The sequence below is a fragment of the Notamacropus eugenii genome, chromosome 1, assembly GCF_028372415.1.
Source record: "Notamacropus eugenii isolate mMacEug1 chromosome 1, mMacEug1.pri_v2, whole genome shotgun sequence".
Taxonomy (NCBI): domain Eukaryota; kingdom Metazoa; phylum Chordata; class Mammalia; order Diprotodontia; family Macropodidae; genus Notamacropus; species Notamacropus eugenii.
In genome coordinates, this window is record NC_092872.1 from 96,577,567 (window position 1) to 96,594,794 (window position 17,228).

Genomic DNA, 17,228 nt, shown 5'->3' on the forward strand with positions numbered 1-17,228 from the left:
ATACATGTCCTACAAATCTGTTAAAATCTAATGAAAGAAAATCTATTGACACTCTAAATTTCTCTAGGTACTATATTTTAATCATATTGTATTATTATAATTAATGCTTCTTTTGATCCCAAATGTTCACTTTGTTTCATTACCCATGCTTGTGTATAGTTGAAGTTTCAGGTTATTTTGAAAGCAAAATAACTTATCTGAAATTGATAAAATAAAAGAGTCTACATGATATAAAAAGTAAAATATCATTCTTCATTTGTTATTAACCTAAAATTTGAGGGAGACAATGGAAGTCAAAGGACAAATAAATGACTTTTCTTTAAAACAAAGTCCTTATATACAAAGTGTCCCAAAAACTTTAATGATTTAAAATTGTATTAACATTTTTGGGATACCCTGTATAAAGATCAAGAGATTAATCATGTCCTAAAGAATAATTACATAAGTAACTTCCCCTTAGTCCCTCACTGTAAAGTGTAACTGTGTAAAATTCACATTACAAACTCCTGTGGCAGGGGACACATTTATATTAATAGACAGCTAAAATATTAAAAATGGTAAAGATGAACAGAAGGAATATTTGTTCTTCATTAAGTTATTGCCATCAAACGACTGCTAAAACACTAAAATACATTTTTATTTAATTTTTCACAGTGATCTTAGTTATTTTCTATTGTCTTCTAGGACATAAAGGTAAATGTTTCCTTTACTTGTTAAAGATCCCAATTAGACATAAATGAAGCTGTATCAAAGAAAACTCTTCCAAACATTTTAAATACATGATTGTATTATTGAGATTTCTTAATTTTCACATGCAAATTTTAGTTTGTTCCACTATACAGTTCATTTTTAAAAATCTAAGGCATAGACTGGAAGTTCTAGCTAGTTTGATAATTATAATTGATTTAATCAAATATTCTTGCTTCAAAATTATTGACTGATTTTCATTGCCTTTTAAAATTAGAACATATGTAAACATTAAATAAATTGAAGAAACGATGATGGTCTCCAAATATAGTACATTATTACTCTTCAATAACACATCAACCGATATCATCATTTTTAAGTCATGTCAATCACTATTGTCCTTTGGCAATGATGCAGTACCTCACACATTATTCATATACAGTTTCAAAGTCAGAGTCATTTCCATAATACGAATCTTCAATAATAAGTTGTTTCTGTGGCTCATAGCTTCCAAGAAGTTCAATTTTAGCTTTGCAGTTTTTAACTTGAATAACTTTTCTATTCAAATCTCTCAAATTGCTTTCATCCATACGTAGTATATAATCAAAGGTCAGGAAATCTTTTTTGGTAATCTGCCTGGCAAAATGATTCATGGCAATGCCATGTTTCTTCATGCAGGTCTGCCCTCGATAATCATGGGAGTTTCCTATTTCATATGTAGATGTTGCTTCACTGTCTATCCTCCACTTATCTAAAATATTTTGCTCAGCTACAAATTTCCTAAAAACTGCTTTGGCTATAGGTGAACGACAAATATTACTCAGACACACAAACAACATGGACCTCGTTCCCTCTGTGCCATTTTAAATTTCCTACTCTCTACCTCCATTCTTGCATCTCCAACTGCTTATTGAACATATCTAACTGAATGTGTGGTAGACATCTTAAACTTAGCATGTATAAAATTGAGTTTGTCCTCTTTTCCTCCAAAACCCTCCAACTTCCCTATTAATGTCAAAGGTACCACCATCTTCCTAGTCATCCAGGTCAGAAATGAACATGTTGTTCTTGATCCTTCACTTCTCTCCTGCCCCCCATATCCAATCAGTTGTCCACTCCTTTATCTTCTATCTTTGCAATCTCATTCAGTCCTCTTCCTTCTTCTGACATGGCTACCAGGACTGTTCTTGAGTAACCAAATTCAAAACAAAATCTTGAGACCAGTGAGACATACCTCAGAAGCATGATTGACTCTCAAGATATAGGACAGACAGGATTCCTGGGAACAGAGAGCTGAGGAGTAGAAGAGTCTTGAGAATGGGCTGCGAAAGCTAAGCCCTGGGGTTAGGGACATAACCTATAAAAGTAAGAGCAACCTTGGCCTTTGGGAGGAAGCAGGTCTGAAAAGAACACAATTCTTGTCTGTGTTTGTCCAACTGTGGAGGACTTTTTCAATTTTCTTCAAAAAATAAGGAGAAAGGTCAACCCCCTCTTAAAAAGAAAAGCAGTTAGATTTCTAATCTAATGGCTCCTGATCAGAGCAGGAAGCAACAAGTTTATCCTGTAAAATTGCTGTGGCATCTCCTAAATACAAAGTCATAATCCTTTGTGGCATAAGCAACAATTTATTTTAGATTGCTAAGTAAATAACAGCTGTTTAATGACATCTTGGAGGGGGATGGGAGGACCAGAGTTTTACAAGCTCTTTTTCTCCCTAGGAAACAAGTCTAAAAACAAAGATGACATTATATCTATAAGTCACTGACATTTCTAAGATTCCATTCACAGCAAGGTCAGCGAATACAAAGTTGTCTTTCACTAGCTAGATTTGGAAAATTACAACATAGAGCAATAGGGAGATTGTCCCAGGACAGACATAAAGCAAAGTGATGATTTGCTTTCTTTCCCTTTGCCCAAAGCATAAAACCAGCGTGTCTCTACCTTTTCCTTCATCTCTCCTTACTTTACATTTATGATACCATTAAATCCTTTCTCTAAATATCTTATCCTTGATGTTTTCTTCTTTTTCAAAGCAGCTGAAATCACTTTGTACAGATATTCTTTGAAGGGTAACCAATCCATTTCTTGGATATTAAGGAGCATCCTGGTGTAGGGTGATAAAGTGCTTGATTTGGAGAAAGGGAGACATGGATATGGAAGCTGTCTCAAACGCTCTGTGAAGCTGGGCAAATTACTTATTACTCTTAGTCTCAGTTTCCTTATCTGTAAAACTAAGAGGTTGGACTCAATAAATCTATAAAGATGTTCAGGGTCAGAGACAATCCCCTCCTTTTTGTTGTTGAGAATATTACCTTTCTCATCAAATGTTTTATTTTCTTTGCCTTTCCTAGCATTTATGTAATATTTTTTAGATATAACAAACTTTATATCTATTCTCATTTTATCTAATTCAACCCAGTAAGCAATTTTAAAGTAGTTACTATGGGCAAAGGGAAGCTAGGTTGCGCAGTGATTAGATTTTGGGTTTGGAATCAGGAAGACTTGTCTTTCCAAGTTCAAGTTATTAGCTCTACACTCTGTTTACCTCAGTTTCCTCATCTGTAAAGTGAGCTGGAGAAGGAAATGGCAAACCATTCCGGTATCTTTGCCAACAAAACCCCAAATGAGGTCACAAAGAGTCGGACATGACTGAAATGACTCAACAGCAACAAAAATTATGTGCAAGGTATGAGAGGCAGCATGGTGTCCTGGATAGAGGTCTGGTGTCAGAGACAGAAAGGCCTGGATTCAAGTACTGGCTCTGTGACCCTAAACAAGTCACTTAACTACTTAGTGCTCTAGCAACTCTTTTAAAACTATCAGCTGCAGAGCAAATAGGGGAGTTTTCCCATCAGGAATTCACTATACCTGTGAAATCACATATTACACTTCTTCTCCCCCTCAATATACAAGGCACCATGGTAGGAATTGGGGATATGATAGCAAGCATTTACGTAGTGCTTACTGAGTGCTAGGCACATCATTATTATCTCCTTTGACCTTCACAACAACTCTGAGATGTGGATGCTATTATTATCCCTATTTTACAGATGTGGCAACTGAGGTAAATGGGGGTAAAGTGACTTGCTCAGGGTCACGTAGCTAGTATGCATGAGGCCAGATTTAAATTTGGGACTTCCTGACTCCAAGTCCAATGCTCTACCCACCCTGCCACCTGGCTGCCTCTCTCAAAGAAATCACATTCTACTGAAGGATGTAACATATGATAATTTGAGAAGAGGGAGATTTTAATGGTAATTTCTTCCTTGCTTCTCTAATCTGTTTATGATATGTTCTTTTATATCTAGTTCACACATCTATTTGCTGCTTATCTTAATATATGGTATAAATTACTGGTTGGGACTTGGCTTCAGACACTTACTAGCTGTGTGATCTTGGGCAAGTCACACTTTGCCTCAGTTTTTTCAACTACAAAGTGAGGATCATAATACATCTACTTCACTGAGTTGTTAGAATCAAATCAGATAATATTTGTAAAGCACTTACTCTAGTGTTTGACATACAGCAAGAATACGTAATAAATGTTTATCCTCTTCACACTTAACCTTTAATGCAATTTCTGTCTAATGTCTATTTTCCAGTTTTATAGGAAATTTTTGTCAAATAATGAGTCCTTATCCCAGTACCTGTGTCCTTTGGGCTTATCAAATACTAGGCTATTAGATTCATTTATTTCTGTACTTCATGTACTTAATATGTTCTAGTGATCAACCTCTCATTTTTAGAGAGTACCAAATCATTCTGATGATTGCTGCTTTATAGTATGGTTTAAGATTTGGCCCTGCAAGGTTCTTATCATTTCCACTTTTCTTTCCATTATTTCCCTTAGGATTCTTGACCTTTTATTCCATCAGATGGCTTTCATTGTTATTTTTTATCACTCTATACAGCAAGCTTTTGGTATTTGATTGGTAAGATGCTGAATAAATTAATTTAAGTCACATTGTTTTCTGTATTATATTTGGTCATCCTACCCATGATCAGGTTTCACTGGAATCATCCCTTTCATCATTTCTTTTGGAAAACGATTAATATTCCATTACATCCACATATCATTATTATGTCATTCCTTAAATGAGAGTAACTTCCTTAGTGTTCAGTTGTTTGCTACTACAGAAAGAGCTGCTATAAATTTTTTGTGTGTGTGTGTCCTCTTACTCTTTTTTAATCTCTTTGTAGTATAGGGGTAGTAGTGGTATTTCTGGGTCAAAGGAGTATATTTGCACAGTTTAATGACTTTTTGAGCTTGGTTTCAAACTGCTTTCCAAATGACTGCATTAGTTCATAGCTCCACCAACAGGGCATCGATGTGCCTGTTTTCCTGCAGCCCCTCCAGCATTTGTCATTTTCATTTCTTGCCAACCTTGCCAATCTGATCAGTATGAGGTGGATTCTTAGTGTTGCTTTTGTTTTCATGTCTTTAATCATTACTGATTTGAATCATTATTTTATGTGACTATTAATAGCTTAGATTTTTTCCTTTGAAAACTGTCTGCTTATATTCTTTGGCCATTTATCATTTGAGAAACAGAACATATTTTCTTCATATTTCAATTCAATTCAACAAACATTTATTAAATAACTATTACGTGTTTGGTGGTGGAAATAAAAAGATAAAAGACCAGCCTCTGGTCATGGAACTTATAGTTTAATAGGGTATACAACATATGCTCAGATACATATGGCATAAAGTATTATGTGATATGGACAAAGTAGAAATCCTAGCAAAGTATTATAAGGAAACTTAAAGATAAACCTCACTTTCTGCTTGGATTTCTTAAAGAAAGAAAAAAATTTTTACAGGTAGAGAAGAGAATGAAGGGTGCTCTAGGCATGGAGGGAAGGATTAGAAGCCCAAATAAGAGCAGAGAAGATGAGATTAAGGGACAGCTAGCAAGTCCAGTTTATTTTGAGATGAAGAGTGTGTACATAGGAGAAAGGTAGTAGAGGTTGGGGTAGATCAGTGAAGATTTTGAATGCGAGGCTCAAGAATTTGTATTTTATTCAACAGGTAATAGAGAGCTACTTAATATTTTTGAGTGGGAGAGTGATGTAGTGAGAGAGAAACTTCCATAGGAAGATTTAGCAGCAGTGTAGAAATTGAGATTGAAGGAAGAGACTGAAGGCCAGGGAGAGGGCTATTACAATGGGATGAAAGCTTGAGTGGCGACTGTGGGAGTGTAGAGTACAGAATCATGAGATTTATTTTTGAATAATATTTTATCCCCCAAATCATGTGTAAAAACAATTTTCAACATTTTTTTTAAATTTTGACTTCCAAATTTTCTCCCTCCCTCCCTCTACTTCCCTGTCCCTGAGATGACAAGCAATCTGACATTGGTTATACATGTGCAATCACGTAAAACATATTTCCATATTAGTTGCTCTGTGAATGAAAACTTGAACCAAAAAAAGTGAAATATAGTATGTTTCAATCTGTATTCAGACTCCACCAGTTCTTTCTCTGGAGGTGGATAGCATTTTTCATCATGAGTCCTTTGGGTTTGTACTGATCATTATATCGCTGAGAATAGCTAAGTCATTCAAAGTTCTTCATCATACAATGTTGCTATTACTGGTTCTGCTCACTTCCCTCTGCATCAGTTCATGTAAATCTTTCCAGGTTTTCCTGAGAGCATACTGCTTATCGTTTCTTGTTTCAACATTTCTTACAGCACAGTAATATTCCATCACAATCATATACAACTTCTTCAGCCATTCTCCAACTGATGTCCATCCCTTCAATTTCCAATTCTTTGCCAATACAAAAGGAGCTGCTATAGAATCATAAGATTTAAAGTTGGAAAGGACCTCAGAAACCCTCAAAGGAAACTGAGATCATGAGGAAATGGAGAGGGGTCAAGTGCCAGAGATCTTGTGGTAGTAGAAATAACAGAATTTGGCAACTAATTTGATATAGTGAGGGAGGGAGAGGGAAGAGTCAGATGACTCTAAGTTTTCCAGCTTAGATACCTGGAAGAAAGGTGTTATTGATTAAAGTAGGAAAATTAAGAGCAGGGACAAGCTTTTCCAGGGCAGATGCTGAGCACTGTTTTGAACATGTTGAGTTTGAGTTGTCTGCAGGCACTGCTGGATGCAGACTTGACCCTCAGTTGGATCAAGGTTAGGGCTGGATATTTCTATTTTGCATCTTGACAATATTTCTTAATAGAATGGATTTAATGTTGCATTAGCAATAACATGGATAGAAAGTAACACATATCTAAAAACCAACCTTCTAGACAATAGCTATGGGATAGACATACTTCTCTTAAAAAACAAAATCAAACCCACAAACTTTTGCTCCTCAGCTTTGGGCAAGTCACTTAAACTTAGTTTCCTCAACTGCCTAACTAGAGTGTTGACCTGGATATCTTGAAGTGCATTCCAGCAGTAGTTCTAAGAGCCTATGATTATATGATGTCTTCCTCTGTCTTGGCTTAATACAGAAAGCAGGCAAGAGTCTTGCTCTTGAAAAATGAGCCTTAATGGTTTACATAACTTCCCAGTGGCCCTAGTCTTTTCTTTCTAAACAACATATATATATTCTATGATAACAAACTGGTGGTCCAAGTGGCTTGTCATAGTGTAATGTCTGAATTGTTTGGGTAGTGTCTACCTGTCTCCTTGGGCTCATGGCATTTTTGACAGTCACGGAAAAATGGGGATGTTGCATTCTTTCATGGCCAACAGACTCTTAGCAACCCACAGAATTTGTACATTATGGGTTTGCTATGTCATTTTGGAATTTAACCTATAAACACTATGTAACATAAAGAATATCCCACAGACAAGATATGACAGACTAAATTGGTCTTCCTGCCCCCAAACTCTATATTAGACTCAATGATTTCTAAGATCCCTAACAAGTCTAAATATCTGTAAGTTTATAATTAAATTCAGTGCAATGTGAGCCTGAGGTGCTTTCATGGTACTGTTGCATTGCATTGAATTCAATTATGCAGTGTACCATGTAATTATGCTGTGGACTTTGAAAGACACCAGGGATCCCAAAATGAAACAGTCTCTGCCCTCAAGAAGCTTACATTCTAATCAAAGGGGTTACAGCATATATACAGATAAATAAAGAAAATACTTATATGTAACACATAGTAAATAAAGCAAGGTAATTTCAAGAGGGAGAGAATATTAACAACTGGAAAGAATCAAGAAAATCTTGTGTCAGCTAAACCTTATTTTGAGGGAAGCTAGGGGTTCTAGAGAGTAGACATTAGAGGATGGATTCCAGACGTGGGGGACCACCTGTGCACATTGTGGAAGGAGGAGATGAGAAATGTCATGTATGATTTCCTATAGTACCTTTTGTTTCTTCTCTATGAAATTGTCTCCAATTTATCCTCTATAAATATTGTTTGTACATAACTGCTTGCGTGTTGTCTCCTTTTTTAGACTGTGAGCTCCTTGAGAGCAGGGACTTTTGTTTTGAGCATTTCTTTGTGTCTTCAGTGCTTAGCACAGTCTTTCTGATTATTTATTGGGCAACCACAAGGTATTAGATACCATTGGAACATGCCCATGAGAATATAATTAATTTAGAAGCATAGACTTTTAGATTTGGAAAATGGGTATCAAGGCTCACCTAGTAAAGAGATCGTCTAACCAAGTATCTTGCATTTGAGTAGTCATTCAATAAATATTTACTGGGTGAATAGAAATGGAAGAGTGTATGAATCTAGTCCAATGCCCTCTTTTTATTGAGGAAGATACAGAGGGCCAGGGAGGTTTTGTGACTTGCCTGATATCACACTGATAATGAATAGAACTGGAAATAAAACTCAGCTCTTCTGGATGTGTGCTTTTCTTTACAATAAGCCAAGTCATCATTACTTAGCTTTGGATTTTAGGACAGTTTCAGTTTTTTTTGTTTTTTGGTAATCCAACAGGTAGGTCCTAACAGTGTGGTAGGATGGATGGGATGGCATACCTGGAGTACAAGATCTAACACTGATTAGCTTTGTTACTTTGATTCTCTGAGATTCAGTTGCTTCATTGACAAAATGAGGATAATTAGTGCATATAACTCACAGGTTTTTGGAAAGCTCAAATGAGATAATAACTATTTTTCAAATCTTAAAAGTGAACGTTAGATTATACTCAAAGAATTATAAAACTGTATACACTTTGACTCGGTAAAATCACTATTAGGTCCATTTCCCAAGGTGATCTGGGAAAAGTAAAAGAACCTCTATGTTCTGAAACCTTTATAGCAGCTCTCTTTGTGGTAGCAAAGAGCTGGAAATTGAGTGGATGGCCATCAGCTGAGGAATGGCTAAACAAGCTGTGATAAATGATTACAAAGAAGTACTACTATGCTATAAGAAATGATGAGCAGGTTGATTTTAGAAAAATATGGAAAGACTTTCGTGAAATAATGGAATGAAATGAGCAGGATCAAGAGAATGTTATATACAGTAACAGTAGTATTGTTGAAAGAATAACTGTGAATGACTAAGATATTCTATTGTAAATATACAAGTCAATTACAAAGGACTTATGAAGGAAGATGCTATCTGTCCACAGAGAAAGAACTGATAGATATATGCATAGTATGGTTTTACATCTCTTGGTCTCTCTCTATCTCTTTCTGTCAAATGGTGATCTTCTCTAGGGTGGGGTAGGGAGGAAAGAAAGGAGACAATTTGGAACATAAAATGTGACAGAAGTAAATAAAACAGTAATTGTTAACTATTTTTGTGATGTTTTATATTTCAGGAAACTTAAAAAATGTATTTTTTCCCATTTAATCAAATCACTATCACAATACCATAAAATGAAGAGTTTGTAACACTCATTGACATAGAGCTGGAAAGGACCTCAGAGACTATCTAGTTCAATCTCCCAGTCTTACAAATGAGGAAACTGAGACCCAGCAAAATTAATTAACTTGCCCAAGGTGGTAGTGATAATAACAGCAGTGGTGGGATTTGAATCTAGGTCCTTTAAGACTCCAGCATGAGTTCTCTTTCTATATACTATACTGTGTCTCAAGAAGGGAGACTTGGCTGGGGGGCTTTGTAGATTTATCAGCCACTGCTGTACTTGTTTCAGGTTTGACTTGGACTCTACTGGGAGCAGAAGAGGGGACAGGCTTAGCAAAGGAAGTGACCTTGTCCATCAGGGACTTTTGCTATCCCACATATGGTAGACACATGTTGAATTGTATTGAATTGATATTTTGAGTGATCTTAGATTTCACTGATGTTGAGACTGTCATGATGAGATGCATTAAATATCTAATTGAGTTACTGGAGGCATTGAGACATCAAATGACTTGCCCAGATTCACGTAATCACTATGTGTCAGAGTGAGACCTTGACCAGGTCTTTTTGAGTAATAGATTGGCTTTCCTTCCCCTTTGCCAAGCAACTCACTAAAATTACAAGTAATAGAGCAGTAGCTGAGCTCTGTCAGTAGAGGAAATTTCCTTACTGGGGGTTCCCTAAACTAGTATAGGTTTGGACAAAATAAGAAAGGTCTAGATTTGAAATGACCAGAGCAAAGTCTTTGGTTTTCTCATGTGCCCCCGGAAAGAGGGACACGTTTTTCTTTCATGTTATGGGTCATGTTAGGCAGTGATGTTATGTGGCAAACTAGATAACCATTAACAAAGAGAACTCTATTGAATTTCTAGCCATACCTACCTAGAATTCCACTACTTGTTTCCATTTCTTGCTTCCTTTGCTCTTTATATCTAGAATGTGACAATTTAGACATTTCCAAAGAGAAAAGAAAGGCATCACGCATGCTTCTCAAAGGAAGAGGAGGATGATTTTGGTTTGATTTGATCCAAATGACTTTGATTAGACAAGTAATTGAATAAGCAACAAATGCTGGTTGAATTAAAAATGAAGTAAACAGCAGCAACAACAGCAAAGAAATAGTTTGAATGTTTGAACTTTTTAGTTCCAGATGCAAATAACTTCTCAGCTCTTCAATGTTCTGTTAATGCTTCTGTTCATTGAGGGTTAATCAACCCTTCTGTTAACACTGTAGGATCTAACCTCTCCATCTGACAAACACTGACTCTAAGCACCTACTATGCCCATGAAACATCAGTAATGACAACATTTTCTGGTGTTAAGGGTTCAAAAAAGTTCATTTTACTATGAACAACTTCAGGAAAAATGCATCTCCAAGCATTAGAGGAAAGACTATTGGATTTGGAGTCAGGGGACTTGTTTTCAAACCCTAGCTCTGCCATTTACTATATTTGTGTGACCTTGGGTAAGTCCCTTTGGCTTCAGTTGCCCCATCAGTAAACTATGGGGTTGGACTAAATAATCTCCAAGTCCTCTTGAAACTCTAAGACTGTGACCCTATGACCTACATGACTTTGGGGTAAATCAAGTGACTTCTCTGGGACTCAGTTTCCACTTCCGTAAAATAAAGAAGTTGGACCAGATGATATTAATCCTGTGATCTGGTAATCATATTTAAGGCAAGGCACACATTTGCGAATGAAAAGAGGCATTTGAAGCTGTTTCTGAAGGGAAAAATTATAAGTCATGGGAGAGAAAGAAAATTGCCCACTATTAAGAGAGGATGCATGTTTGGACTGGAATATCTAAATGACACATCCTTCCTTTTTCTGAAGGTTTTGAATTCCTGCCAAATAGGTTTCCTAACACAACTAGAAAAAATTCAGTTTTTAGTCTAAAAGTTAGTGTGCCAAATAGGTGCTATTCTGGGCTTTTTTCAAACCCCTTTTTTGGCAGTGTGGTTGAGGAAAAATATTGCTCTTGGTTGCAAAGGTCTTCTTCAGACTACTGTCTGGGATAAACCTCTTATATTTCTCTTCCTTATTCACTCCATTTTTCTCGTTCAGTCTTTTGCAGTTGTGTCTGACTCATTGTGACCCTTTTTGGCAAAAATACTGGAGTAGTTTGCCATTTCCTTCTCCAGCTTATTTTATAGATGAGGAAACTGAGGCAAATAGAGTTAAATGACTTGCCCAGGATCACACAGCTATTAAGTGTCTGAGGCCAGATTTGAACTCAGAAGATGAGTCTTCCTGATTCCAAGCCCAGCATTCTGTGTGCTGTGCCATCTTGCTGCCCATCAGTTACTCAATATCTCATATCTAATCTTAGCAGGAAATTTGCCTTCCTTCTCTTGCCCAAATGCTCTTATCTTTCTTTTCTTATTCCCTCTCCTATTGTCTATTTTTTTAAAGGAAAGGATTTGAGGGTTATATTTTGTATGAGAAGTATTGAATCATAAAGATCATAGATGGAGAGCATGAAAGGGCCTCAGAGGTTGTCTAAGTTCAATGCTCCCTGTTTCCATTGAGTCCCATCGAGGTGAAATGATTTACTCAGAATCACATGAATAATGTCAGAGTTCACATTTGAACTCAGATCTTTGACTGTCGAGCTACTACGACAATTCTTTAATTGTAAAGCAGCCCATTTCTCCACAATGTAGCTCAGGGTCAGCTGCAGTTAATTAGCATTTATTAAGGTTCCATCATGTATCAGGCATTGTGCTAAGCACTAGGGGTATAAACAGTGGCAAAAAGTCCTTGCTTTCAAGGAGCTGACAGCTTAATGGGGAGATAATATGCAAACAACTCTATAATAAAGATGTGTACAGGCTAAAATGAGGCTAGTCTCAGAGTGAAGGTACCAAGCTTTTAAGGAGGACTGGAAAGGGTTTTTTTGCAGAAGGCAAAACTTTAGCTGAGACCTGAAGGTAGCCAGGGAAGCCTGGAAGTGAGCATGATATTCCTGGCATAAGGGAATAGCCAGTGAAAACTCTAAGATGGAGTGTCGTGTGGAAAAAACAGCAAGGAAGCTACTGTCCTTGGATTGCAGAGTACATATATGGGTCTAGTGTAAGATGTAAGAAGACTGGAAAGGTAGCATGGGACCAGGTTAAGAAGGGCTTTAAAATCCAAACAAAGACTATATTTGATCCTGAAGGTAACAGGGAAACACTGGAGTTTATTAAATAAGGGGGTGACATACTCATTTTAGATGGATTGATTTGAGAGCTAAGTGGAAGATGGAGTAGAATGAGAAGGCACTTGAGGCAGGGTGACCAACTAGTAGACTATTGTAGTAGTGCTGGTGTGAGGTGATGAAGGCTTGTGCCTGGATAGTTTAAGTGTCAGAAGGCAGGGAGGGATGGGAATAAACTGTGACCAACTGGGAAACATCTTCAATCTGTTTCCTCACTTCAACGTCAATTTCCTTCTATCCCTCAATACTGGTAAGTCATTGTCTGCCATCTTATCCTTGAGAAGCATAGTAGGGTCACTTGTTAATTTGTTGTTGTTTAGTTGATTAAGCATGTTTGATTCTTCATGACCCCATTTGGTGTTTTCTCTGCAAAGATACTGGAGTGGTTTGTCATTTCCTTCTCTGGCTTAAAACACATGAAGAAACTGAGGCCAACAGGATTAAGTAACTTGCCCAGGATGGTATATCTAATAAATGTCTGAGGCTGGGTTTGAACTCAGGTCTTCCTAAATCCAAGCCTGGTTTTCTATCCACTGTGCCACCTAGTTCCTCAATTTTTTGTCCCTTAGTGTCTCAATTTTTTCCTTAGTGTGATAACTGCCTCCAGGGTGACTCTTACCATGTCTAAGATAACAAGGTATGTAGTTTTTCCTCATTTACAGAGGGTAGCTTCAAATGTTGGTGCCTTGGGGACACACAGAATCTCTATACCATCTGCCCTTATTCCTGGAATAAAAAGTCCTCCTTGCTGCTGGCTGCTGCTCTCTCTGAAGATGTTTCTGTTCCATACCATATTGTAAACCTCAAATATTTGACCTTGCTTAGCTGTGCTATCTTTATATGAAGTCAGACTTCCTCTTTTCCATTGTGCCTACCCATCAGGGTAATACTTAATCCTAGAAGCACCTGAATTCCAATAGATCCAGTGCTGTCATAGGAATTCTAGGTGTTCCTATGTCTTCTTTTCCTTTAGCATGACCCAACTCTTCTTCTGGTCAGCTCTGTCAGAATTTCTTGAACAAAAACTCCAGGAATGTATAAGTGAAGGCATGAGACCAGTAGACTGTGATCACATGATCAGAATGATTTAAACCAGTTTTAAACCCTGCACAGCAAATTTCCTGACTGCCACACAAGTGATAGGAACCAGGAATGATATTTTGCTTATAAAACCTGGCTGCTTTTAATGCCATCTGTTGGGCAGCTTGAATTGTCTTGAGTCTTTCCTCCCTAGTAAGCACTGTTGTGATAGGAGGGCCCTCTTTCTTCCAATGAAAACGTCCATTTCTTAATGTCAAATGAAGCATCATTTGAAAAGTTATGGGATGTCACCAGAACTCTGCCAGATGGTTTCTGGGTTACGTTTGATGACAAGTGAGAGCCCGAGGCAACATCCTCTCCATGGAGCAGGGGCCAAAGTAAAAGTAGTAATGGTGACTTAGCAGTAGGACTGTGGGCCTCCATGTCTCTTGTTCAATTCGTTTCCATTCAATAAATACTGACTAAGCATATGCCACATGCAGTGTGAATACAAGGTCTAAACACACACACACACACACACACACACACACCTCTTGCCTTTGACGCATCTACTCAGGGGGAGGGGGAAATGAGACATGAATAAAATGACATAAGACTGAGTACAGTCAGTACTAAGGAGATGTCTAGGCACAAGAACAGAGGTTGAGGAGGGAGAGATCTCTGTCACTGGGAGAGGTAAAGTAGACTTCACGGATCAAGAGATTCCTGAGCTAGTCTTTGAAGGAAGAGAAAGATTTAAATAGACTAAAACATGGAGAGAATCTGCCCCAGGGATTGGAGATGTAGTTGAGTCCTTTCAGTCGTGACCCCAATTGACCCCATTTTGGAAATTCCTTGGCAGGGATAGTGAAGTGGTTTGCCATTTGCTTCTCTAGCTCGTTTTACAGATGAGGAAACTGAAGCTAACATGGTTAAGTGACTTGCCCAGGGTCACATAGTTAGTAAGTGTTTGAGGCTGGATTTGAATTCTATCATGTTCTATAACTGTAGGTGTTTTAAAATATTCTTCTTAGTTGAAGAATGATTTTCATGGAAGTAAAGGTTTTTATCTATTACATACACATATTGCAGCTATATCTCTATAGCTCTCTCTTTTTCTCTCTCTCTTTGTGTGTGTGCGTGTGTGTGTGTGTGAGAGAGAGAGAGAGAGAGAGAGAGAGAGAGAGAGAGAGAGAGAGAGAGAGAGAGAGAGAGAGCACTGTTATGCCCAATCCTTCAATATTTCAAATCTGTTCCCCATGTGAATTTAGAAGGGGCCTCTTTATTCTTTGTGAATTCCAAAATAAACATTTCCATCTCCTCATCCCCTGTGGTGCTGAGTGCTGCTTGGTGGGGTTTGTACCTCTGCAGCCACTTTGCTCACAGAGTTTCCTTGAGGAGGATTGAAATGTTCTTTATTAATAGAGTTCTTTAGGAAACTTTACTGCCAACTCATACATTGCTAATCGAATGATAACTTATTATACTATTGGATGAGTCACCAATTCTGTTTAACAACTAGCAAATTATCAGAATCCTGACCTAATTTCGTTATTTAACCTGATCACCTGTAAGAAGCGGTTTCCTGCACAATTTATCACGATCCTCACTCCCCTCTCTTCTAAACTCCTCAAAGTTAGTGTTGTGCCCTATTTCTCTGTGTTTTCCCCAGTGCCAATATCAATTGGCACTTAATCACTGCTGGCTGAATTGAATACCAGTGCTTTCTTTTAAACATCTTTGCTTCTAACCTGGGAGTCTCAGATAATAGACGCAGATACAAGTGAGCACAGGGGAACTTATTTGTGTTTATATTAGAATGTTGCTTTGCTGCATTTTCCTGGGTGTGGAGGGCTTGTGACGTGGAAGGTGGGTTCTGTTTCATGTGGGATGGAAGGACTAACATAAATTTCCCACTTTCTCTGAGTATTGCCTTTCCAATGGTTACTACTCAGCAGCAGGTTAGTGGATCAGCAGCTGAATGGGTGGGGATTGAGAAGGTTTTAAAACTGCCTTCCCAGGATCACCAAGCCCTTAAAGTAAAAAGGGTGGGAAAGATGTCCTTTTAGGCTTCTTTGGAAAATGCCTCCTGTTTTTCTTTTGCTAGTGCTAACTAGAATTTTTGCTAGAGGAGATGAAAGGACTTAAATAATACATCTTTGCTATTTTGGAAGAATGAAAGATTTAATACAAAAAAGGCCAGAAAGAATGCATTTTTTAGGAGGTGGAGGGAAATCAAGGTCAGGAGGTTGGGAGTAGGTAAACATGACACAGGAAAAGAGAGGAAATGCAGTAACTTTGAGATGACCTGACCGAGAAGGGCTTCTGACCATGGTCAGCGACTCACAGATAAGGACAGAGACTGAGTCACAAGGATATAGGAAACAAGTAGGAAATGGTGGAAGCTGAAGGTCAGTTTTGTGAGTCTTGGAATGACTTTTGTTTCCTGAATGACACTGGTTGAACTATTTTCTTTTAAAGGAAGAGAAAAAAAAAGAATGAAAGGTAAACACTGCTTAGCAAATATTTTGATAGAGGTCATAAAGAAAGAAGGCCAAGGAGAACTGGTGAAAGGGGGAGGGAAAAATCCACTCTACCTCTGGAAGACCCATCTTACAATTGACACAAGATCACAATGTCTGCAAATGTTAGCAGAAGGCTGAAGTTGTTGAGGTATGTTCCATCCTGTCTTTCACTATTGGTTAATCTCAAGTTTATTATCTCTTCTTACCTGAAATGCTCTTGTTTGATGATATTGGGTGACCTTATAGGCAAACTGAGAAGGCAAAAAATGTTAAACATCCTTATTTATGAGCCATGTGGTTATGAAAAAATGATATTCAGTGTTTCAACTGCATCAAGTTTTATTTATTTATTTGCATTGATCCAGTGAATACTCGAGCATTCGCTGTGTGTCAAATCTCCCATTTCCTCATTAAGTCTGGAGTAGTTGATGGACTGCAATTATCATTAGTATTACACTTTGCCTGATAGGAATATTTATAGAGTAAAAAAAGTCTTTTAAATATTCCCTTTTTCTAAGCTCTGTGTCATGACATAAAGTGAGGCTTAGTGTTTTAACTGCATGAAGTTTTATTTTTGTTATTTTGCATTTGCATCATAGGAACTTGAGTGGCTCCTGTACAATAGTTGAAAAGCCTGTGGTGGGTCTGCCTGCCTGAAGTCTCTCGCTATTCTCATCCAATCCCTTTTTAACTGCCTGGGTGATTTTCCTGAAGCACAGTTTGACTATGTCACACACAATTCCTCCTCCCAACTCAATAAACTACAGCGGTTTCCTATCATCTTCAGGATTAAATAAGAAAAATCTTGTGGCATTCACAGTCCTTCATAACCTACCCCCCTTCTCCCTTTCCAGTCTTCTTACACCTTATTCCCCACCACACATATTTTGAGCCAGTGCCACTGGACGACCCAAGACACTGCATCTCTCAGCTCCAGGCATTTTCTCTGGTTGTCCCCTATGCCTGGAAAGCTCTCTCATCCCTACCGCCTGGC

General features: G+C 37.7%; 1 protein-coding gene across 1 annotated transcript; it reads right to left on the reverse strand.

The window, feature by feature from the left end:
- Positions 1–1,078: 1,078 nt before the first annotated feature.
- Positions 1,079–6,427, reverse strand: LOC140523458 (low molecular weight phosphotyrosine protein phosphatase-like). The gene is made up of 2 exons (XM_072638324.1): positions 6,416–6,427; positions 1,079–1,538 (listed from the first exon to the last, which is right to left on the reverse strand). The coding sequence occupies exons 1-2, from the start codon at positions 6,425–6,427 to the stop codon at positions 1,116–1,118; spliced, it is 435 nt and encodes a 144-aa protein (XP_072494425.1). The 3' UTR covers positions 1,079–1,115.
- Between the last annotated feature and the right edge of the window lie 10,801 nt (positions 6,428–17,228).